This window comes from Heteronotia binoei, unplaced genomic scaffold, assembly GCF_032191835.1.
Source record: "Heteronotia binoei isolate CCM8104 ecotype False Entrance Well unplaced genomic scaffold, APGP_CSIRO_Hbin_v1 ptg001951l, whole genome shotgun sequence".
In the NCBI taxonomy this organism is placed as follows: Eukaryota; Metazoa; Chordata; class Lepidosauria; order Squamata; family Gekkonidae; genus Heteronotia; species Heteronotia binoei.
Window position 1 is genome coordinate 30274 of NW_026800474.1, and position 23821 is coordinate 54094.

The 23821-nt window shown below is 54.6% G+C and overlaps 1 protein-coding gene across 1 annotated transcript; it reads left to right on the forward strand.

Annotated features, from left to right (window-relative positions):
* Positions 1-4117: 4117 nt before the first annotated feature.
* On the forward strand, positions 4118-19886 carry LOC132565911 (mucin-2-like; the record flags this gene model as incomplete). The annotated part of the gene is made up of 15 exons (XM_060230543.1): positions 4118-4553; positions 5892-6164; positions 6429-6544; positions 6857-7775; positions 8040-8155; positions 8468-9229; positions 10079-10997; positions 11262-11377; positions 11690-12636; positions 12760-14219; positions 14313-15956; positions 18471-18581; positions 19051-19169; positions 19284-19342; positions 19729-19886. Coding segments are annotated over exons 1-15 (8155 nt in total), but the record flags the coding sequence as incomplete, so codon positions are not given.
* Positions 19887-23821: the final 3935 nt, after the last annotated feature.

The following is a 23821-nucleotide window of genomic DNA, read 5'->3' on the forward strand; positions in this document are numbered from 1 at the left end:
CGAAAGAACAGAGGCCAGTAGCCCGTCAACCACCACTGAAGGAGGGCCCGGTACTGCTGGGATTCTGACCGGAACGCCATCGGATGGCAGCAGCACCGAAGAAGTGAGTGGAAGCACAACGGAAGCCTTGACAACCACCCATCCTGAAACAAGCACTTCTTCTCTTCTCATCACAAGCATCACAGCAGGAAAAAGCACACCGGGAGAAACTGAGACCACTGCAACCACCGAGCTCCCAAGCTCCACGCAACCAAGCACCAGTACACCCGCTTTGCCCACCACCGCCCCGTCAACGGGGATTACTCCGGGTGGAACTGAGCCCAGCACCTCCAGTGGCCTCACCAGCACTCAAGGGGTAGAGAGTAGTCCTTCTTTGGAGGACACCAGTTCCTCATCTCCCACATCATCAAGGCAGACCACCACCAAAAAAACACAAGGCACCACAGACGAAGGAGGACGATTCTCAAGCACAACTGCAGACAGGACCTCCTTGGTCTCCAGCACACAGCTCACACCCACACCAGCTGAGATGTCCAGCGAAAGAACAGAGGTCGGTAGCCTGTCAACCACCACCGAAGAAGGGCCCGGTACTGCTGAAATTTTGACCGGAACGCCATCGGATGGCAGCAGCACCGAAGAAGTGATTGGAAGCACAACGGAAGCCTTGACAACCACCCATCCTGAAACAAGCACTTCTTCTCTTCTCATCACAAGCATCACAGCAGGAGAAAGCACACCGGGAGAAACTGAGACCACTGCAACCACCGAGCTCCCAAGCTCCACGCAACCAAGCACCAGTAAACCCGCTTTGCCCACCACGACCCCGTCAACGGGGATTACTCTGGGTGGAACTGAGCCCAGCACCTCCAGTGGCCTCACCAGCACTCAAGGGGTAGAGAGTAGTCCTTCTTTGGAGGACATCAGTTCCTCATCCCCCACATCATCAAGGCAGACCACCACCAAAAAAACAGAAGGCACCACAGACGAAGGAGGACGATTCTCAAGCACAACTGCAGACAGGACCTCCTGGGTCTCCAGCACACGGCTCACACCCACACCAGCTGAGATGACCAGCGAAAGAACAGAGGCCAGTAGCCCGTCAACCACCACTGAAGGAGGGCCCGGTACTGCTGGGATTCTGACCGGAACGCCATCGGATGGCAGCAGCACCGAAGAAGTGAGTGGAAGCACAACGGAAGCCTTGACAACCACCCATCCTGAAACAAGCACTTCTTCTCTTCTCATCACAAGCATCACAGCAGGAAAAAGCACACCGGGAGAAACTGAGACCACTGCAACCACCGAGCTCCCAAGCTCCACGCAACCAAGCACCAGTACACCCGCTTTGCCCACCACCGCCCCGTCAACGGGGATTACTCCGGGTGGAACTGAGCCCAGCACCTCCAGTGGCCTCACCAGCACTCAAGGGGTAGAGAGTAGTCCTTCTTTGGAGGACACCAGTTCCTCATCCCCCACATCATCAAGGCAGACCACCACCAAAAAAACACAAGGCACCACAGACGAAGGAGGACGATTCTCAAGCACAACTGCAGACAGGACCTCCTTGGTCTCCAGCACACGGCTCACACCCACACCAGCTGAGATGTCCAGCGAAAGAACAGAGGTCGGTAGCCTGTCAACCACCACCGAAGAAGGGCCCGGTACTGCTGAAATTTTGACCGGAACGCCATCGGATGGCAGCAGCACCGAAGAAGTGAGTGGAAGCACAACGGAAGCCTTGACAACCACCCATCCTGAAACAAGCACTTCTTCTCTTCTCATCACAAGCATCACAGCAGGAGAAAGCACACCGGGAGAAACTGAGACCACTCCAACCACCGAGCTCCCAAGCTCCATGCAACCAACCACCAGTACCCACGCTTTGCCCACCACCACCCCGTCAACGGGGATTACTCTGGGTGGAACTGAGCCCAGCACCTCCAGTGGCCTCACCAGCACTCAAGGGGTAGAGAGTAGTCCTTCTTTGGAGGACACCAGTTCCTCATCCCCCACATCATCAAGGCAGACCACCACCAAAAAAACACAAGGCACCACAGACGAAGGAGGACAATTCTCAAGCACAACTGCAGACAGGACCTCCTGGGTCTCTAGCACACGGCTCACACCCACACCAGCTGAGATGTCCAGCGAAAGAACAGAGGTCGGTAGCCTGTCAACCACCACCGAAGAAGGTCCCGGTACTGCTGAAATTTTGACCAGAACGCCATCGGATGGCAGCAGCACCGAAGATGTGAGTGGAAGCACAACGGAAGCCTTGACAACCACCCATCCTGAAACAAGCACTTCTTCTCTTCTCATCACAAGCATCACAGCAGGAGAAAGCACACCGGGAGAAACTGAGACCACTGCAACCACCGAGCTCCCAAGCTCCACGCAACCAAGCACCAGTAAACCCGCTTTGCCCACCACGACCCCGTCAACGGGGATTACTCTGGGTGGAACTGAGCCCAGCACCTCCAGTGGCCTCACCAGCACTCAAGGGGTAGAGAGTAGTCCTTCTTTGGAGGACATCAGTTCCTCATCCCCCACATCATCAAGGCAGACCACCACCAAAAAAACAGAAGGCACCACAGACGAAGGAGGACGATTCTCAAGCACAACTGCAGACAGGACCTCCTGGGTCTCCAGCACACGGCTCACACCCACACCAGCTGAGATGACCAGCGAAAGAACAGAGGCCAGTAGCCCGTCAACCACCACTGAAGGAGGGCCCGGTACTGCTGGGATTCTGACCGGAACGCCATCGGATGGCAGCAGCACCGAAGAAGTGAGTGGAAGCACAACGGAAGCCTTGACAACCACCCATCCTGAAACAAGCACTTCTTCTCTTCTCATCACAAGCATCACAGCAGGAAAAAGCACACCGGGAGAAACTGAGACCACTGCAACCACCGAGCTCCCAAGCTCCACGCAACCAAGCACCAGTACACCCGCTTTGCCCACCACCGCCCCGTCAACCGGGATTACTCCGGGTGGAACTGAGCCCAGCACCTCCAGTGGCCTCACCAGCACTCAAGGGGTAGAGAGTAGTCCTTCTTTGGAGGACACCAGTTCCTCATCCCCCACATCATCAAGGCAGACCACCACCAAAAAAACACAAGGCACCACAGACGAAGGAGGACGATTCTCAAGCACAACTGCAGACAGGACCTCCTTGGTCTCCAGCACACGGCTCACACCCACACCAGCTGAGATGTCCAGCGAAAGAACAGAGGTCAGTAGCCTGTCAACCACCACCGAAGAAGGGCCCGGTACTGCTGAAATTTTGACCGGAACGCCATCGGATGGCAGCAGCACCGAAGAAGTGAGTGGAAGCACAACGGAAGCCTTGACAACCACCCATCCTGAAACAAGCACTTCTTCTCTTCTCATCACAAGCATCACAGCAGGAGAAAGCACACCGGGAGAAACTGAGACCACTCCAACCACCGAGCTCCCAAGCTCCATGCAACCAACCACCAGTACCCACGCTTTGCCCACCACCACCCCGTCAACGGGGATTACTCTGGGTGGAACTGAGCCCAGCACCTCCAGTGGCCTCACCAGCACTCAAGGGGTAGAGAGTAGTCCTTCTTTGGAGGACACCAGTTCCTCATCCCCCACATCATCAAGGCAGACCACCACCAAAAAAACACAAGGCACGACAGACGAAGGAGGACAATTCTCAAGCACAACTGCAGACAGGACCTCCTGGGTCTCTAGCACACGGCTCACACCCACACCAGCTGAGATGTCCAGCGAAAGAACAGAGGTCGGTAGCCTGTCAACCACCACCGAAGAAGGTCCCGGTACTGCTGAAATTTTGACCAGAACGCCATCGGATGGCAGCAGCACCGAAGAAGTGAGTGGAAGCACAACGGAAGCCTTGACAACCACCCATCGTGAAACAAGCACTTCTTCTCTTCTCATCACAAGCATCACAACAGGAAAGAGCACACCGGGAGAAACTGAGACCACTCCAACCACCGAGCTCCCAAGCTCCACGCAACCAACCACCAGTACCCACGCTTTGCCCACCACCACCCCGTCAACGGGGATTACTCCGGGTGGAACTGAGCCCAGCACCTCCAGTGGCCTCACCAGCACTCAAGGGGTAATGAGTAGTCCTTCTTTGGAGGACACCAGTTCCTCATCCCCCACATCATCAAGGCAGACCACCACGAAAAAAACACAAGGCACCACAGACGAAGGAGGACGATTCTCAAGCACAACTGCAGACAGGACCTCCTGGGTCTCCAGCACACGGCTCACACCCACACCAGCTGAGATTACCAGCGAAAGAACAGAGGCCAGTAGCCCGTCAACCACCACCGAAGGAGGGCCCGGTACTGCTGAAATTTTGACCGGAACGCCATCGGATGGCAGCAGCACCGAAGAAGTGAGTGGAAGCACAACGGAAGCCTTGACAACCACCCATCCTGAAACAAGCACTTCTCTTCTCATCACAAGCATCACAGAAAGAAAAAGCACACCAGGAGAAACTGAGACCACTCCAACCACCGAGCTCCCAAGCTCCACGCAACCAACCACCAGTACCCACGCTTTGCCCACCACCACCCCGTCAACGGGGATTACTCCGGGTGGAACTGAGCCCAGCACCTCCAGTGGCCTCACCAGCACTCAAGGGGTAGAGAGTAGTCCTTCTTTGGAGGACAGCAGTTCCTCATCCCCCACATCATCAAGGCCGACCACCACCAAAAAAACACAAGGCACCACAGACGAAGGAGGACGATTCTCAAGCACAACTGCGGACAGGACCTCCTGGGTCTCCAGCACACAGCTCACACCCACACCAGCTGAGATGACCAGCGAAAAAACAGAGGCCAGTAGCCCGTCAACCACCACCGAAGAAGGGCCCGGTACTGCTGAAATTTTGACCGGAACGCCATCGGATGGCAGCAGCACCGAAGAAGTGAGTGGAAGCACAACGGAAGCCTTGACAACCACCCATCCTGAAACAAGCACTTCTTCTCTTCTCATCACAAGCATCACAGCAGGAAAAAGCACACCGGGAGAAACTGAGACCACTGCAACCACCGAGCTCCTAAGCTCCACGCAACCAACCACCAGTACACCCTCTTTGCCCACCACGACCCCGTCAACGGGGATTACTCTGGGTGGAACTGAGCCCAGCACCTCCAGTGGCCTCACCAGCACTCAAGGGGTAGAGAGTAGTCCTTCTTTGGAGGACATCAGTTCCTCATCCCCCACATCATCAAGGCAGACCACCACCAAAAAAACAGAAGGCACCACAGACGAAGGAGGACGATTCTCAAGCACAACTGCAGACAGGACCTCCTGGGTCTCCAGCACACGGCTCACACCCACACCAGCTGAGATGACCAGCGAAAGAACAGAGGCCAGTAGCCCGTCAACCACCACTGAAGGAGGGCCCGGTACTGCTGGGATTCTGACCGGAACGCCATCGGATGGCAGCAGCACCGAAGAAGTGAGTGGAAGCACAACGGAAGCCTTGACAACCACCCATCCTGAAACAAGCACTTCTTCTCTTCTCATCACAAGCATCACAGCAGGAAAAAGCACACCGGGAGAAACTGAGACCACTGCAACCACCGAGCTCCCAAGCTCCACGCAACCAAGCACCAGTACACCCGCTTTGCCCACCACCGCCCCGTCAACGGGGATTACTCCGGGTGGAACTGAGCCCAGCACCTCCAGTGGCCTCACCAGCACTCAAGGGGTAGAGAGTAGTCCTTCTTTGGAGGACACCAGTTCCTCATCCCCCACATCATCAAGGCAGACCACCACCAAAAAAACACAAGGCACCACAGACGAAGGAGGACGATTCTCAAGCACAACTGCAGACAGGACCTCCTTGGTCCCCAGCACACGGCTCACACCCACACCAGCTGAGATGTCCAGCGAAAGAACAGAGGTCGGTAGCCTGTCAACCACCACCGAAGAAGGGCCCGGTACTGCTGAAATTTTGACCGGAACGCCATCGGATGGCAGCAGCACCGAAGAAGTGAGTGGAAGCACAACGGAAGCCTTGACAACCACCCATCCTGAAACAAGCACTTCTTCTCTTCTCATCACAAGCATCACAGCAGGAAAAAGCACACCGGGAGAAACTGAGACCACTCCAACCACCGAGCTCCCAAGCTCCACGCAACCAACCACCAGTACCCACGCTTTGCTCACCACCACCCCGTCAACGGGGATTACTCCGGGTGGAACTGAGCCCAGCACCTCCAGTGGCCTCACCAGCACTCAAGGGGTAGAGAGTATTCCTTCTTTGGAGGACACCAGTTCCTCATCCCCCACATTATCAAGGCAGACCACCACGAAAAAAACACAAGGCACCACAGACGAAGGAGGACGATTCTCAAGCACAACTGCAGACAGGACCTCCTGGGTCTCCAGCACACGGCTCACACCCACACCAGCTGAAATGACCAGCGAAAGAACAGAGGCCAGTAGCCCGTCAACCACCACCGAAGAAGGGCCCGGTACTGCTGAAATTTTGACCGGAACGCCATCGGATGGCAGCAGCACCGAAGAAGTGAGTGGAAGCACAACGGAAGCCTTGACAACAACCCATCCTGAAACAAGCACTTCTTCTCTTCTCATCACAAGCATCACAGCAGGAAAAAGCACACCGGGAGAAACTGAGACCACTCCAGCCACCGAGCTCCAAAGCTCCACGCAACCAACCACCAGTACCCACGCTTTGCCCACCACCACCCCGTCAACGGGGATTACTCCGGGTGGAACTGAGCCCAGCACCTCCAGTGGCCTCACCAGCACTCAAGGGGTAGAGAGTAGTCCTTCTTTGGAGGACACCAGTTCCTCATCCCCCACATCATCAAGGCAGACCACCACCAAAAAAACACAAGGCACCACAGACGAAGGAGGACGATTCTCAAGCACAACTGCAGAGAGGACCTCCTGGGTCTCCAGCACACGGCTCACACCCACACCAGCTGAGATGACCAGCGAAAAAACAGAGGCCAGTAGCCCGTCAACCACAACCGAAGAAGGGCCCGGTACTGCTGAAATTTTGACCGGAACGCCATCGGATGGCAGCAGCACCGAAGAAGTGAGTGGAAGCACAACGGAAACCTTGACATCCACCCATCGTGAAACAAGCACTTCTTCTCTTCTCATCACAAGCATCACAGCAGGAAAAAGCACACCGGGAGAAACTGAGACCACTCCAACCACCGAGCTCCCAAGCTCCACGCAACCAACCACCAGTACCCACGCTTTGCCCACCACCACCCCGTCAACGGGGATTACTCTGGGTGGAACTGAGCCGAGCACCTCCAGTGGCCTCACCAGCACTCAAGGGGTAGAGAGTAGTCCTTCTTTGGAGGACACCAGTTCCTCATCCCCCACATCATCAAGGCCGACCACCACCAAAAAAACACAAGGCACCACAGACGAAGGACGACGATTCTCAAGCACAACTGCAGACAGGACCTCCTGGGTCTCCAGCACACGGCTCACACCCACACCAGCTGAGATGACCAGCGAAAAAACAGAGGCCAGTAGCCCGTCAACCACCACCGAAGGAGGGCCCGGTACTGCTGAAATTTTGACCGGAACGCCATCGGATGGCAGCAGCACCGAAGATGTGAGTGGAAGCACAACGGAAGCCTTGACAACCACCCATCCTGAAAGAAGCACTTCTTCTCTTCTCATCACAAGCATCACAGCAGGAGAAAGCACACCGGGAGAAACTGAGACCACTCCAACCACCGAGCTCCCAAGCTCCACGCAACCAACCACCAGTACCCACGCTTTGCCCACCACCACCCCGTCAACGGGGATTACTCCGGGTGGAACTGAGCCCAGCACCTCCAGTGGCCTCACCAGCACTCAAGGGGTAGAGAGTAGTCCTTCTTTGGAGGACACCAGTTCCTCATCCCCCACATCATCAAGGCAGACCACCACGAAAAAAACACAAGGCACCACAGACGAAGGAGGACGATTCTCAAGCACAACTGCAGACAGGACCTCCTGGGTCTCCAGCACACGGCTCACACCCACACCAGCTGAAATGACCAGCGAAAGAACAGAGGCCAGTAGCCCGTCAACCACCACCGAAGAAGGGCCCGGTACTGCTGAAATTTTGACCGGAACGCCATCGGATGGCAGCAGCACCGAAGAAGTGAGTGGAAGCACAACGGAAGCCTTGACAACAACCCATCCTGAAACAAGCACTTCTTCTCTTCTCATCACAAGCATCACAGCAGGAAAAAGCACACCGGGAGAAACTGAGACCACTCCAGCCACCGAGCTCCAAAGCTCCACGCAACCAACCACCAGTACCCACGCTTTGCCCACCACCACCCCGTCAACGGGGATTACTCCGGGTGGAACTGAGCCCAGCACCTCCAGTGGCCTCACCAGCACTCAAGGGGTAGAGAGTAGTCCTTCTTTGGAGGACACCAGTTCCTCATCCCCCACATCATCAAGGCAGACCACCACCAAAAAAACACAAGGCACCACAGACGAAGGAGGACGATTCTCAAGCACAACTGCAGAGAGGACCTCCTGGGTCTCCAGCACACGGCTCACACCCACACCAGCTGAGATGACCAGCGAAAAAACAGAGGCCAGTAGCCCGTCAACCACAACCGAAGAAGGGCCCGGTACTGCTGAAATTTTGACCGGAACGCCATCGGATGGCAGCAGCACCGAAGAAGTGAGTGGAAGCACAACGGAAACCTTGACATCCACCCATTGTGAAACAAGCACTTCTTCTCTTCTCATCACAAGCATCACAGCAGGAAAAAGCACACCGGGAGAAACTGAGACCACTCCAACCACCGAGCTCCCAAGCTCCACGCAACCAACCACCAGTACCCACGCTTTGCCCACCACCACCCCGTCAACGGGGATTACTCTGGGTGGAACTGAGCCGAGCACCTCCAGTGGCCTCACCAGCACTCAAGGGGTAGAGAGTAGTCCTTCTTTGGAGGACACCAGTTCCTCATCCCCCACATCATCAAGGCCGACCACCACCAAAAAAACACAAGGCACCACAGACGAAGGAGGACGATTCTCAAGCACAACTGCAGACAGGACCTCCTGGGTCTCCAGCACACGGCTCACACCCACACCAGCTGAGATGACCAGCGAAAAAACAGAGGCCAGTAGCCCGTCAACCACCACCGAAGGAGGGCCCGGTACTGCTGAAATTTTGACCGGAACGCCATCGGATGGCAGCAGCACCGAAGATGTGAGTGGAAGCACAACGGAAGCCTTGACAACCACCCATCCTGAAAGAAGCACTTCTTCTCTTCTCATCACAAGCATCACAGCAGGAGAAAGCACACCGGGAGAAACTGAGACCACTCCAACCACCGAGCTCCCAAGCTCCACGCAACCAACCACCAGTACCCACGCTTTGCCCACCACCACCCCGTCAACGGGGATTACTCCGGGTGGAACTGAGCCCAGCACCTCCAGTGGCCTCACCAGCACTCAAGGGGTAGAGAGTAGTCCTTCTTTGGAGGACACCAGTTCCTCATCCCCCACATCATCAAGGCAGACCACCACGAAAAAAACACAAGGCACCACAGACGAAGGAGGACGATTCTCAAGCACAACTGCAGACAGGACCTCCTGGGTCTCCAGCACACGGCTCACACCCACACCAGCTGAAATGACCAGCGAAAGAACAGAGGCCAGTAGCCCGTCAACCACCACCGAAGAAGGGCCCGGTACTGCTGAAATTTTGACCGGAACGCCATCGGATGGCAGCAGCACCGAAGAAGTGACTGGAAGCACAACGGAAGCCTTGACAACAACCCATCCTGAAACAAGCACTTCTTCTCTTCTCATCACAAGCATCACAGCAGGAAAAAGCACACCGGGAGAAACTGAGACCACTCCAGCCACCGAGCTCCAAAGCTCCACGCAACCAACCACCAGTACCCACGCTTTGCCCACCACCACCCCGTCAACGGGGATTACTCCGGGTGGAACTGAGCCCAGCACCTCCAGTGGCCTCACCAGCACTCAAGGGGTAGAGAGTAGTCCTTCTTTGGAGGACACCAGTTCCTCATCCCCCACATCATCAAGGCAGACCACCACCAAAAAAACACAAGGCACCACAGACGAAGGAGGACGATTCTCAAGCACAACTGCAGAGAGGACCTCCTGGGTCTCCAGCACACGGCTCACACCCACACCAGCTGAGATGACCAGCGAAAAAACAGAGGCCAGTAGCCCGTCAACCACAACCGAAGAAGGGCCCGGTACTGCTGAAATTTTGACCGGAACGCCATCGGATGGCAGCAGCACCGAAGAAGTGAGTGGAAGCACAACGGAAACCTTGACATCCACCCATCGTGAAACAAGCACTTCTTCTCTTCTCATCACAAGCATCACAGCAGGAAAAAGCACACCGGGAGAAACTGAGACCACTCCAACCACCGAGCTCCCAAGCTCCACGCAACCAACCACCAGTACCCACGCTTTGCCCACCACCACCCCGTCAACGGGGATTACTCTGGGTGGAACTGAGCCGAGCACCTCCAGTGGCCTCACCAGCACTCAAGGGGTAGAGAGTAGTCCTTCTTTGGAGGACACCAGTTCCTCATCCCCCACATCATCAAGGCCGACCACCACCAAAAAAACACAAGGCACCACAGACGAAGGAGGACGATTCTCAAGCACAACTGCAGACAGGACCTCCTGGGTCTCCAGCACACGGCTCACACCCACACCAGCTGAGATGACCAGCGAAAAAACAGAGGCCAGTAGCCCGTCAACCACCACCGAAGGAGGGCCCGGTACTGCTGAAATTTTGACCGGAACGCCATCGGATGGCAGCAGCACCGAAGATGTGAGTGGAAGCACAACGGAAGCCTTGACAACCACCCATCCTGAAAGAAGCACTTCTTCTCTTCTCATCACAAGCATCACAGCAGGAGAAAGCACACCGGGAGAAACTGAGACCACTCCAACCACCGAGCTCCCAAGCTCCACGCAACCAACCACCAGTACCCACGCTTTGCCCACCACCACCCCGTCAACGGGGATTACTCCGGGTGGAACTGAGCCCAGCACCTCCAGTGGCCTCACCAGCACTCAAGGGGTAGAGAGTAGTCCTTCTTTGGAGGACAGCAGTTCCTCATCCCCCACATCATCAAGGCCGACCACCACCAAAAAAACACAAGGCACCACAGACGAAGGAGGACGATTCTCAAGCACAACTGCGGACAGGACCTCCTGGGTCTCCAGCACACGGCTCACACCCACACCAGCTGAGATGACCAGCGAAAAAACAGAGGCCAGTAGCCCGTCAACCACCACCGAAGAAGGGCCCGGTACTGCTGAAATTTTGACCGGAACGCCATCGGATGGCAGCAGCACCGAAGAAGTGAGTGGAAGCACAACGGAAGCCTTGACAACCACCCATCCTGAAACAAGCACTTCTTCTCTTCTCATCACAAGCATCACAGCAGGAAAAAGCACACCGGGAGAAACTGAGACCACTGCAACCACCGAGCTCCTAAGCTCCACGCAACCAACCACCAGTACACCCGCTTTGCCCACCACGACCCCGTCAACGGGGATTACTCTGGGTGGAACTGAGCCCAGCACCTCCAGTGGCCTCACCAGCACTCAAGGGGTAGAGAGTAGTCCTTCTTTGGAGGACATCAGTTCCTCATCCCCCACATCATCAAGGCAGACCACCACCAAAAAAACACAAGGCACCACAGACGAAGGAGGACGATTCTCAAGCACAACTGCAGACAGGACCTCCTGGGTCTCCAGCACACGGCTCACACCCACACCAGCTGAGATGACCAGCGAAAAAACAGAGGCCAGTAGCCCGTCAACCACAACCGAAGAAGGGCCCGGTACTGCTGAAATTTTGACCGGAACGCCATCGGATGGCAGCAGCACCGAAGAAGTGAGTGGAAGCACAACGGAAACCTTGACAACCACCCATCGTGAAACAAGCACTTCTTCTCTTCTCATCACAAGCATCACAGCAGGAAAAAGCACACCGGGAGAAACTGAGACCACTCCAATCACCGAGCTCCCAAGCTCCACGCAACCAACCACCAGTACCCACGCTTTGCCCACCACCACCCCGTCAACGGGGATTACTCTGGGTGGAACTGAGCCGAGCACCTCCAGTGGCCTCACCAGCACTCAAGGGGTGGAGAGTAGTCCTTCTTTGGAGGACACCAGTTCCTCATCCCCCACATCATCAAGGCCGACCACCACCAAAAAAACACAAGGCACCACAGACGAAGGAGGACGATTCTCAAGCACAACTGCAGACAGGACCTCCTGGGTCTCCAGCACACGGCTCATACCCACACCAGCTGAGATGACCAGCGAAAAAACAGAGGCCAGTAGCCCGTCAACCACCACCGAAGGAGGGCCCGGTACTGCTGAAATTTTGACCGGAACGCCATCGGATGGCAGCAGCACCGAAGATGTGAGTGGAAGCACAACGGAAGCCTTGACAACCACCCATCCTGAAAGAAGCACTTCTTCTCTTCTCATCACAAGCATCACAGCAGGAAAAAGCACACCGGGAGAAACTGAGACCACTCCAGCCACCGAGCTCCAAAGCTCCACGCAACCAACCACCAGTACCCACGCTTTGCCCACCACCACCCCGTCAACGGGGATTACTCCGGGTGGAACTGAGCCCAGCACCTCCAGTGGCCTCACCAGCACTCAAGGGGTAGAGAGTAGTCCTTCTTTGGAGGACACCAGTTCCTCATCCCCCACATCATCAAGGCAGACCACCACCAAAAAAACACAAGGCACCACAGACGAAGGAGGACGATTCTCAAGCACAACTGCAGAGAGGACCTCCTGGGTCTCCAGCACACGGCTCACACCCACACCAGCTGAGATGACCAGCGAAAAAACAGAGGCCAGTAGCCCGTCAACCACAACCGAAGAAGTGCCCGGTACTGCTGAAATTTTGACCGGAACGCCATCGGATGGCAGCAGCACCGAAGAAGTGAGTGGAAGCACAACGGAAACCTTGACAACCACCCATCGTGAAACAAGCACTTCTTCTCTTCTCATCACAAGCATCACAGCAGGAAAAAGCACACCGGGAGAAACTGAGACCACTCCAACCACCGAGCTCCCAAGCTCCACGCAACCAACCACCAGTACCCACGCTTTGCCCACCACCACCCCGTCAACGGGGATTACTCTGGGTGGAACTGAGCCGAGCACCTCCAGTGGCCTCACCAGCACTCAAGGGGTAGAGAGTAGTCCTTCTTTGGAGGACACCAGTTCCTCATCCCCCACATCATCAAGGCCGACCACCACCAAAAAAACACAAGGCACCACAGACGAAGGAGGACGATTCTCAAGCACAACTGCAGACAGGACCTCCTGGGTCTCCAGCACACGGCTCACACCCACACCAGCTGAGATGACCAGCGAAAAAACAGAGGCCAGTAGCCCGTCAACCACCACCGAAGAAGGGCCCGGTACTGCTGAAATTTTGACCGGAACGCCATCGGATGGCAGCAGCACCGAAGAAGTGAGTGGAAGCACAACGGAAGCCTTGACAACCACCCATCCTGAAACAAGCACTTCTTCTCTTCTCATCACAAGCATCACAGCAGGAAAAAGCACACCGGGAGAAACTGAGACCACTCCAACCACCGAGCTCCAAAGCTCCACGCAACCAACCACCAGTACCCACGCTTTGCCCACCACCACCCCGTCAACGGGGATTACTCCGGGTGGAACTGAGCCCAGCACCTCCAGAGGCCTCACCAGCACTCAAGGGGTAGAGAGTAGTCCTTCTTTGGAGGACACCAGTTCCTTATCCCCCACATCATCAAGGCAGACCACCACCAAAAAAACACAAGGCACCACAGACGAAGGAGGACGATTCTCAAGCACAACTGCAGACAGGACCTCCTGGGTCTCCAGCACACGGCTCACACCCACACCAGCTGAGATGACCAGCGAAAGAACAGAGGCTGATAGCCCGTCAACCACCACCGAAGAAGGGCCCGGTACTGCTGAAATTTTGACCGGAACGCCATCGGATGGCAGCAGCACCGAAGAAGTGAGTGGAAGCACAACGGAAGCCTTGACAACCACCCATCCTGAAACAAGCACTTCTTCTCTTCTCATCACAAGCATCACAGCAGGAAAAAGCACACCGGGAGAAACTGAGACCACTGCAACCACCGAGCTCCCAAGCTCCACGCAACCAACCACCAGTACACCCGCTTTGCCCACCACCACCCCGTCAACGGGGATTACTCCGGGTGGAACTGAGCCCAGCACCTCCAGTGGCCTCACCAGCTCTCAAGGAGTAGAGAGCAGTCCTTCTGTGGAGAACACCAGTTCCTCATCCCCCACATCATCAGTGCAGACCACCACCAAGACAACACAAAACACCCCAGGACAAGGAGGAGGATTCTCAAGTACGACTCCAGAGAGAACCTCCTTGGTCTCCAGCACAAGGCTCACACCTACACCAGGTGAGATGACCAGCAAAAGAACAGAGGCCAGTAGTTCATCAACCACCACTCCAAGCCCTTCCATGATTCTGTCAACAGCCTCCAGCATCTTCACAACCATGCATGTGGATGACACCACCATTACAACCATGTCAGCAGTCCTCAGCTCCTCCACAACGACGTCCAGACTTCCAAGCCCTTCCACAATGATATCAACAGTCCCCAGCATCTCTACAACCACAGCAGTGATCTCAAGCACCTCCACCACCACAGTCCCAGGCACTTCCATGACCACATTGACCGTCCCTATCATCTCTACAACTACACCTGTGGTCTCAAGCTCCTCCACCTCCACAGTTCCTTTCACAACCACATCAACAGTCCCCAGAATCTCCTCGACCTCATCAGTGGTCTCAGGCACCTCCACTTCCACAGTTCCAACTTCTTCTATGACCGCATCAGCAGCGCACAGCATCCCCACAATCACACCAGTGGTGTCAAGCACCTCTACCGTCACAGTTCCAAGTTCTTCCACGACCACATCAACAGTCCCCAGAATCTCCACGACCACACCAGTGGTCTCAAGCACCTCCATCTCCACAGTTCCAAGTTCTTCCATGACCACATCAATAGTCCCCAGCATCTCCACGACCACACCGGTGGTCTCAAGCACCTCCACCTCCACAGTTCCAAGTTCTTCCACGACCACATCAACAGTCCCCAGCATCTCCACAACCACACCAGTGGTCTCAAGCACCTCCACCTCCACAGTTCCAAGTTCTTCTATGACTACATCAACAGTCCCCAGCATCTCCACGACCACACCAGTGGTCTCAAGCACCTCCACTTCCACAGTTCCAAGTTCTTCCACGACCACATCAACAGTCCCCAGCATCTCCACGACCACACCAGTGGTCTCAAGCACCTCCACAGTTCCAAGTTCTTCCACGACGACATCAACAGTCTCCAGCACCTCCAGGACCACACCAGTGGTCTCAAGCACCTCCACCTTCACAGTTCCAAGTTCTTCCACGACCACATCAACAGTCTCCAGCATCTCCACGACCACACCAGTGGTCTCAAGCACCTCCACAGTTCCAAGTTCTTCCACAACTACATCAACAATTCCCAGCATCTTCACGACCACACAAGTGGTCTCTAGCACCTCCACCTCCACAGTTCCAAGTTCTTCCACGACCACATCGACAGTCCCCAGGATATCCACAACCACACCAGTGGTCTCAAGTACCTCCACCTCCACAGTTCCAAGTTCTTCCACGACCACATCAACAGTCCCCAGCATCTCCACGACTAGGTCTGTGGTCCTCAAAACCACTACAATGATGCCAGCAGTCCTCAGCACCTCCACGACGAGGTCCACAGTTCCAAGCCCTTCTACAACCACATCAACAGTCCCCACCACTACCACATCGACAGTTCTCAGTACTTCTACAACCACATCCACTGCCCCCACCACCTCGACAACCACTGTTGGTGAGTATGAGGCCTCCTTCCCTATTTTGTACAGCAGAGAAGCTGCGACTCTGTCTACAGAGCTCCAGAGGCCGCTGCAGTGAGCCCCTCCCTGCTCTTCTCAGCTCGGCCAGGCATGCGGGGGTGGTTCAGTTTTGGGCACCACATTTTAAGAAGGATCTAGACAAGCTGGCACGGGAGCAGAGGAGGGAGCTGAAGATGGTGAGGGGGTCTGGAGACCAAGTCCTATGAAGAAAGGTTGAAGGAGCTGGGGATGTTTAGCCTGGAGAGGAGGCGGCTGTGATATGATTGCCATCTTCAATTACTTGAAGGGATGTCATATAGAGGAGGGTTGGAAGTGTTTTCTGTGGCCCCAGAAGGTAGGACCAGAACCAATGCGTTGAAATTAAATCAAAAGAGTTTCCATCTCAACATTAGGAAGAACTTCCTGACTGTTAGAGTGGTTCCTCAGTGGAAAAGTCTTCCTTGGGAGGTGGTGGGCTCTCCTTCCTTGGAGGTTTTTAAACAGAGGCCAGATGGCCATCTGACAGCGATGAAGATCCTGTGAATTTAGGGGGAGGTGTTTGTGAGTTTCCTGCATTGTGCAAGGGGCTGGACTAGATGACCATGGAAGGTCATCCCTCCCAACTCTATGATTCTATTGTGAGTGTGTGTTTCCTGCTGAGGGTTCCCAGAATCCAGTAGGGGAGGCTTGACCCAACCACCTACAGGGCAGAGTCTTTGCATTCTGAACGGAATGAACCAAAAGGAAGAAAAACACTCTTCGTGGGCAAAGTGCCTGGAGCTCCGTCACTCTCAGCCCTGTGGCTCTGACTTCCATGAGAAGCCCCACCAGTTTCTCCGCTCCCTACACCTTTGTCCAAGGCCAGGCCCTCGCATCAGTATCCCTTCCCCTTGTCCTTCTTCCTCCCCCAAGAAGGTTGAGCGAAAGCAAATCATGCCAAGGCAGGCTAGCAATGCTCTGTCCCTTCCTCCCTCCCTCCACATCTTTCCTTTTCCAGAAAGGGGCCATGTTGTGAAGGCCAACCCCCTGCCTCTTCGTCCTTGAGCCCCACCCATGGGAGGCCTTCTAGGCTCCCTCCGGACCACCAACCAAAGTACAGCAGAGGCAACTGGGCTCCCTGGGCTCTTCCTGACACCCTTCCTCAGAGGAGGGGCTCTTCACTGCATGCCTGGAGATGCTGCCCAGAGTGCTTGGGCGGGGCTGGTGGGAGCCACTCCCCTCTTGCTCCTCCCGGGTTGTGTTTTGTGCTTCCTGGAGAGCTGGCCAAAGACTAGGTCTGCTTCATGGGATTCCAAAGAGACTCCAGGTCCAGAGAGATGCCCTCTTGAGGCTGCACTGGGAGCTTGCAATGAGAAGCTCACCCTGACCGACCAGGCCCTGTGGCTGACCACGGGGATGGGTGGCCAGAGGTAGAGCAAGTCTGTTGGGAAGCTCCCGCTGAAGCTGGCGGGGTGTGCCCTTGAGCTCCCCGGGACCCCCATGAAGCAGCAGGGGCAGCCCCAAAGAAAGAAAGAAAGAAAGAAAGAAAGAAAGAAAGAAAGAAAGAAAGAAAGAAAGAAAGAAAGAAAGAAAGAGAGGCGGCTCCTGTGCCCCCAGTGCATGGCTGGTTCACCACCATCCCAGTTGCTTAAGACGTCTCAGGACCTGCGGAGTCCTAAACCTGAGCCATTGCTGCTGCAGAAACCGGGAATTCGTAGAGTTGGGGGAGGGCATGGTGGCTCAGCGGTCAAGCATCTGCTTGGCACAGAGAAGGTCCCCCGTTCAGCCTCTGGCATCTGCAGTTGAATGGGCCTGGCAGGAGGTGGCCGGAAGGACCTCTTCCGCTGGAGACCCTGGAGAGGGAGAGAGAGAGAGAGAGAGAGGCTGCCCTGCCAGGCTGGGTCAGCGGGGCTGAGACTGCAGGACTGAGGGGGGCCGGATTGAGGGCAAGGCAGCTTCTTGTGCCTTCCTGTGCTGTGGTCCCTGCAGGAGACCTTTGCGCAACAGGCTGAAGACCTCAAGGAGCTCTCCTTGGCTGCTGAGGCAGGGCTCATGCCTGGGGCTGGGTGCCTGGATGCACACACTGAGACATGCCCACAAAGTGGCCTCCTGCGGAATCAGCCCCTAGTTGGGGGGGGGCGGTGGAGGGTGTCCCTCAAGGTCAGTCTGGTCTCATCGGACTTGCAGGGCCTCCCCCAGGCTGAGGTCTCTCCCGGCACCTCCTCTCTGCTCCTTTGAACTGGAGAGATGCTGCTGTGCCGGCGGGGATGAAAGCGGGGATCACCTGAGGCATGCCAGAGGCCTGTCAGAAGGCCCTGCGCAGGCTGGGTGCCAGGAGAGAAGGCTTCCTTCCTCTGGCCATGCTGTCACTCAGGCGAGGGAGAGCAGCTCAGGGCTTCTGGGCTCATGCATGAACCTCCAGGGCTTTGCTTCCCAGCCGCTTGGACATGAAGTCTGTGTCTTCCTGCTTCCTTTGGCATCTATTCACCAAGCGCTTGTTTTGGGGTGGGTGGGGGCCGTCTCTTTTCCAGAGCTTTGCCTCAATGGAGGATTCCATGACGGAGTGAAGTGTATCTGTCCTGAGGACTTATTCTACGGGCCCAAGTGTGAATTCCAAGTTCCAGAGATCACAGTGACAGAGGGTAAGTTCCCCTTGGGGGGCACCAAACTGAGTCTGCCCCACCCCCTAGGACAGTCTTTAGTATGGGGGCTCCAGTGGTTCCCTCAGCCCCCCTCCGCTGGGTGCTGCTTGTCTGTTTGATGCTGATTCCTTGCTGGGGAGGGGGCTCGGTTCCCACAGGGCAGGAGAACCTCAGCTCCACGATGAAGGCACAGGCATCCCTCCTCTGAGCAGCAGGGAAAAGGCCTCCGGGACAGGGCAGCCCCAGCTCAAACCCGACTGCCCCAGACAGCAGCACACCAAAAGGGGAAGCTTAAGGGGGGATTCCAAGCAGAGATTTAGGGGGGAAAGAGAAGGAGGAGGAGGAGGCGACGTCCCACCCGCTGGTCTCGCTGCTTGTGCGCTCTCGGGGCCCTGGGTGCCTTCACTGGCAGGGATGTTTCTGGCAACCGGTGCCCTGCTTGCCCCCATGGGCTTTCCCTTGGTTGCAGTGCCTGTGGCTGTGGCCGTGGAAGCCCAAGTGAGGATCACCAACCGGAACTACACCGAAGAGCTCCAGGACCCCGGCTCAGAAGAGTACCAAGAACTGGAGGAGGACTTCAAGGCGAAGGTAGGCTCAGCCTCTGGAGCTCCCTCTTCACACCCAGCCAGCCCCGCCTGCTGCGTTGAGAGCATCCTCTCCTCTTTGTTCTTCTTGCACATCCTGTTTCTCTCTCCCTTGCAGATGGGTGAGGTTTATAAGGACATCCCTGGGTACCGCGAGGTGGTGATCCTGCGATTCAGGTGGGTGCCCAGGGAAGGGCCGACTCAAGATCCATGCCCTGGAGGTCCCCTCCCATTTGTGGCCCAGAGCTGGAGAGGGCAGGCCCAGAGCGGCAGTTAACCAACCAGGCCATCCTGCCCCCAGGCTACCCCATTTTCCTGGCACTGCTGCCCCCCCTTCCTGCCCTGGAATCTTCTAGGAATTTGGACAAGGGAGGCTGGGGTGGGGAATGGTGCCTTTTGCACAAGACGGATGGGCATGGGGAGCTCTCAGCTCCAGGGCACTGAGGTCTAGTTGCATGGCTGCAGCCCTCCTCGGCTTTCAGGCGTCCCTGTTCAGGAACCTGGCAGGGTTCCGTCCTCAGCTGACAGACAGACTGTGTGCTTTCTCTTCCTGGGGTCGCTAGGAGTGGCAGCGTCATTGTGGACCACGAGGTTGTTGTGGACACCATTGTGAAGAATAACATGAGCACAATTGAGGTGACCATCCGAAATGTGACAGAGGCTGTGCGGGACCAGCTGGTTAGTTTGAACTCCACGGAGGAGGAGGAGGGCTGCTCGGAGAGTAAGTAACACCTGTGCTGCAGCAGATCTTTGCCTGTTCAGGGGCCCTGGAGAGGCAAGCCAGGCGTCCTGGGAGAGCCGGTCAGCCAGCCAGTGCCTGACCCCACGGCATCTTTTGTGACACCCCCTTGCTTCCATGCCATGTGCTCTCTGATGCCCCCTCCCACAAGATGCACTCAGAAGGGGCCGTGGCTCAGTGGCAGAGCACTGGCTTGACCTGCAGAAGGCCCCGGGTTCAACCCCCAGCATCTCCTGGTGAGCCACTGCCAGTCTGGGTAGTCAATACTTACTTAAGGGGACCAAGAGGGGTCTGATTCAGTAGAAGGCAGCTTCCCTGGTTTGTCTTTCCAAGCCGAGCCATTGCATTGGCCAGTCTTGTGGGCACACCTGGGCTCTTGGGTCTGTGTGCTCTCACTTGCATGCCACACAATTGCGAGTTTCTCTTTGTGCCACCATTGCAAGTTATACAAGACAGCCTGTCATGTAAGCAATACCTGGGGAGACACTGGTGAGGCTCCCTCTGAAACAGCCCAAAAGGCAGAACTTCCCAATCAGTTTTGCCCTCCTCTATGGTAACGGCATGTCTGAAGAAGACCACAGATTTATAGCCCGCCCTTCTCTCTGAATCAGAGGCTCAGAGTGGCTCACAATCTCCTTTTCTTCCCCCACAACAAACACCTTGTGAGGTGGGTGGAGTTGAGAGGGCTCTCACAGCAGCTGCCCTTTCAAGGACAACTCCCATGAGAGTTATGGCTGACCCAAGGCCATTCCAGCAGCTGCGAGTGGAGGAGTGGGGAATCAAACCCGGTTCTCCCAGATGGTCCGCACACTTAACCACTACACCAAACTGGCTCTCTATTAGACCTATGGCTGATCCAAGGCCATTCCAGCAGCTGCAAGTGGAGGAGTGGGGAATCCAACCCGGTTCTCCCAGATAAGAGTCCGCACACTTAACCGCTGCACCTAGCTGGCTATGTATAAGCAGTCTAGGAGTGTTGGTAGGATTTGAATCACAGTCTGCGTTCTTAAACAGGAAAGAAGCTTTATTACTAAAGACTGAACTGGAGCTCATGCATGGGAAATAGCGGTCAGCCTAGCGGGCACCAGTCCAAGGGAAGGGATGCGAAACCATCAGTGTAGATAAGTCACAAGACCAGAGAATCCCCAAACTCCCTCCTGCCCCCTCGGCAGAGGAGCTGCAGGCCCCAGCTTTTGCTCCCAGCCTCAGGGTGGACAAAGAGCAGCAGGGGGAGATTCTGCCTCTTAGCCTTTCTGCCTGCTTTGATGGAAACCTTCCCCAATCCAGAGTTAAGAATCTGCTCCCTCGTGGGAGACACCTCCCAACTCTTCCAGTCGGGCCACCTGGCACATAGCCCACATCTCCATGCCCCGCCCCTGCCAGGTCTTGATAATGGAAAGTCATCTTCTCTCTTTGACATGTGAGCCCAATGGACTGTCTTCCTGATTCCCTGGAAACTCTCGCAGGTTTTCAGGTGGGCAGCTGTGAAACAACAGAGCAAAGTTTGAGTCCAGTGGCCCCTTTGTTGGATTCACGCTTTCTTCCAGCACATGTTCTTGCCTCCTCCTCCTCCTGTGGACATAAGCAGCAGCCACGGAGCTTCAGGGATTCCCTGTTGTGCTCGAAGCACCTGCCTCCCTTTCACTCTCCCTCGATTGGGGGAGAGGCTCCAGGTTTGGCTTGATTTCCTCTTGGTCCCTCTTGGTGCAAATTCACGAAGAAGAGTGAGGCTTGTTTCTCTCTTTTTTTTTCGGTTTAAGAATTTTATTGACAACATCAAAAAACACAGAGAACAAATAAACAACAAATAAACAACAAAAATAAAAACATTGTTAAGCCTATATACATCATCTAATGGAGTGAATTTACTGAAACTAATACAAATAATGTTATTCTATCCATTCAAATCCCAATTGTTTAGCCCATATATACATCGGATACCAAGTTTTCTTACACTCTTCTACGTTACCATCTTTCAGCCTGTGAGTTAGCATATCCATTTCTGCTGCGTCCAGCAATTTAAACATGAATTCCCTTTTAGTCGGTGTTTGCGACGTTTTCCAATATTTAGCGTATAAAATCCTTGCTACAGTAATAATGTGGAGTAATAACTTTTTCGTTGTTTTAGATATGGAGATTTTACATATATTTAATAAGTATAATTCTGGTACGTGAGGGATTCTGAATTTTAAAATCTTTTGGCACCAAAGCGATACTTGTACCCAATATTTTTTGGCTAGATCACATTTCCACCACATATGGAATAGAGAACCTTTCACTTTGCCACATTTCCAACATTTATCAGAGGTATTCGGAAAGGCTCTAGAGAGCTTTTCCGGAGTAAAATACCATCTGTGAGCCATTTTATATAAGTTTTCTTTAAACTGGGAGGACCTAGTCAATTTCAGATTCTCCTTCCATATTTTCTCCCATTCACTTAGTTCAATAGCATAACCAAAGTCTTGCATCCATTTAACCCAATTTTCTTTAACACTTTCATCTTGCATTTTCAAATCTAACAGCCAATTATAAATTTTAGAGATAAGTTTCCGATCTGTTCCCAATATAATACGATCGAATTCATTCAAATTCTTAGAAAAGCCTATCCCCTTGTCCATTTTATACCTTGATTTAACTTGCATTTTAAGCCACCATCCATACTGGAATTTTCATCAATATTCAATTCATGTTTGGCATCTAGTAGGCACTCATAAGTGTAATTATCTCCCCAACGAAAAAGATTAGGTTGGACCGATGCTTCAACGGGGGAAAGCCATTTGGGAGTATATCTATATACTTGTTTTTTAACTTCAGACCATATCCTAAATAACGACTTTCTTACTTCGTGTCTGAAGAAAATATTTCCTTTTGTTGGATCCTCATACCATATATATGAGTGCCAGAAGGGGCTGCGGGATCCATAGCCCTGAATCCTCCCACCTGTTGGGTTCCCTGACATTTGTTCTGCTGGTTTTGCTTGCACTGTGTTGTCGTGTATTCACCATACTGGTCATTTATTGCGTTCCCTCCATCGCTCATAGACTTGCTGTACTCTCTTGCCAAGTATCTACTCATCCATCCTGCTTGCTTGTAACATTCTTCTAAGCGGTGCAGGAGGGTGGCTGTCTGTCTGGTAGTGATGGGAATGGCTTGGATTAGCAGGGTCACCTTCAGCACCCAGGGAAGACGTCTCGTCCTCGCATCAAAGCCTAGGAACTATAATGGATGCTGCGGGGAGCTTAACTTTGCACATCCTTTATGTTTCCCACATGATTTGCCTTGTCTGCAGGCAAATTATTCTCGGCAATGGCTCTTCAGCAGAAGGTCATTGCTCTGCACCTGACTTTCATTCAACCTTGACCCTTGAGTTGTTTGGGTCAGTACCAGACAAAACCACTGGCTGAAAAGACTATGCAGAGGAAGCCACATGTCCCAGCAGGCCCCTTGTTATGATCCTGAAATGGGGACAGGCCAATCCGAAGATGCCTCTTCTCTCTGTGCAACTGGGAGAAGGGCAGAGAAGGCAACATGGGAGGGCCTGATCTCTGCAGCTCTTGCAAGCTAAGCACATGGAAGGGGGTGCACCAAGGAAGGCTCTGCAGAGGAAGGCCAGGGCAAACCACCTCCGCTCCTCACTTGCCTGGAAAGCCCCCTCGTAAGGTTGGCATACGTCGGCGGTGACTTGACTGCTCTTTACAGTACACACCTTTGAGACAAGTCCAGGTTTGCTCCTCAGTGGTGTGTGTTGGTGTCAGATTGTGCCATCCTGAAAAGGGCTGCTCTTCCTTTGGGGGCCAGAGAGGCCACTGAGCAGGGCCATTCTGTGGGCTGAAAGGAGTGGTTTGGGAAAGAGACTGCAGGTGGCAGCGGCCACCCACTCCGAGCACCCTCCTCACTCCAGCCATCGCTTTCTCTTC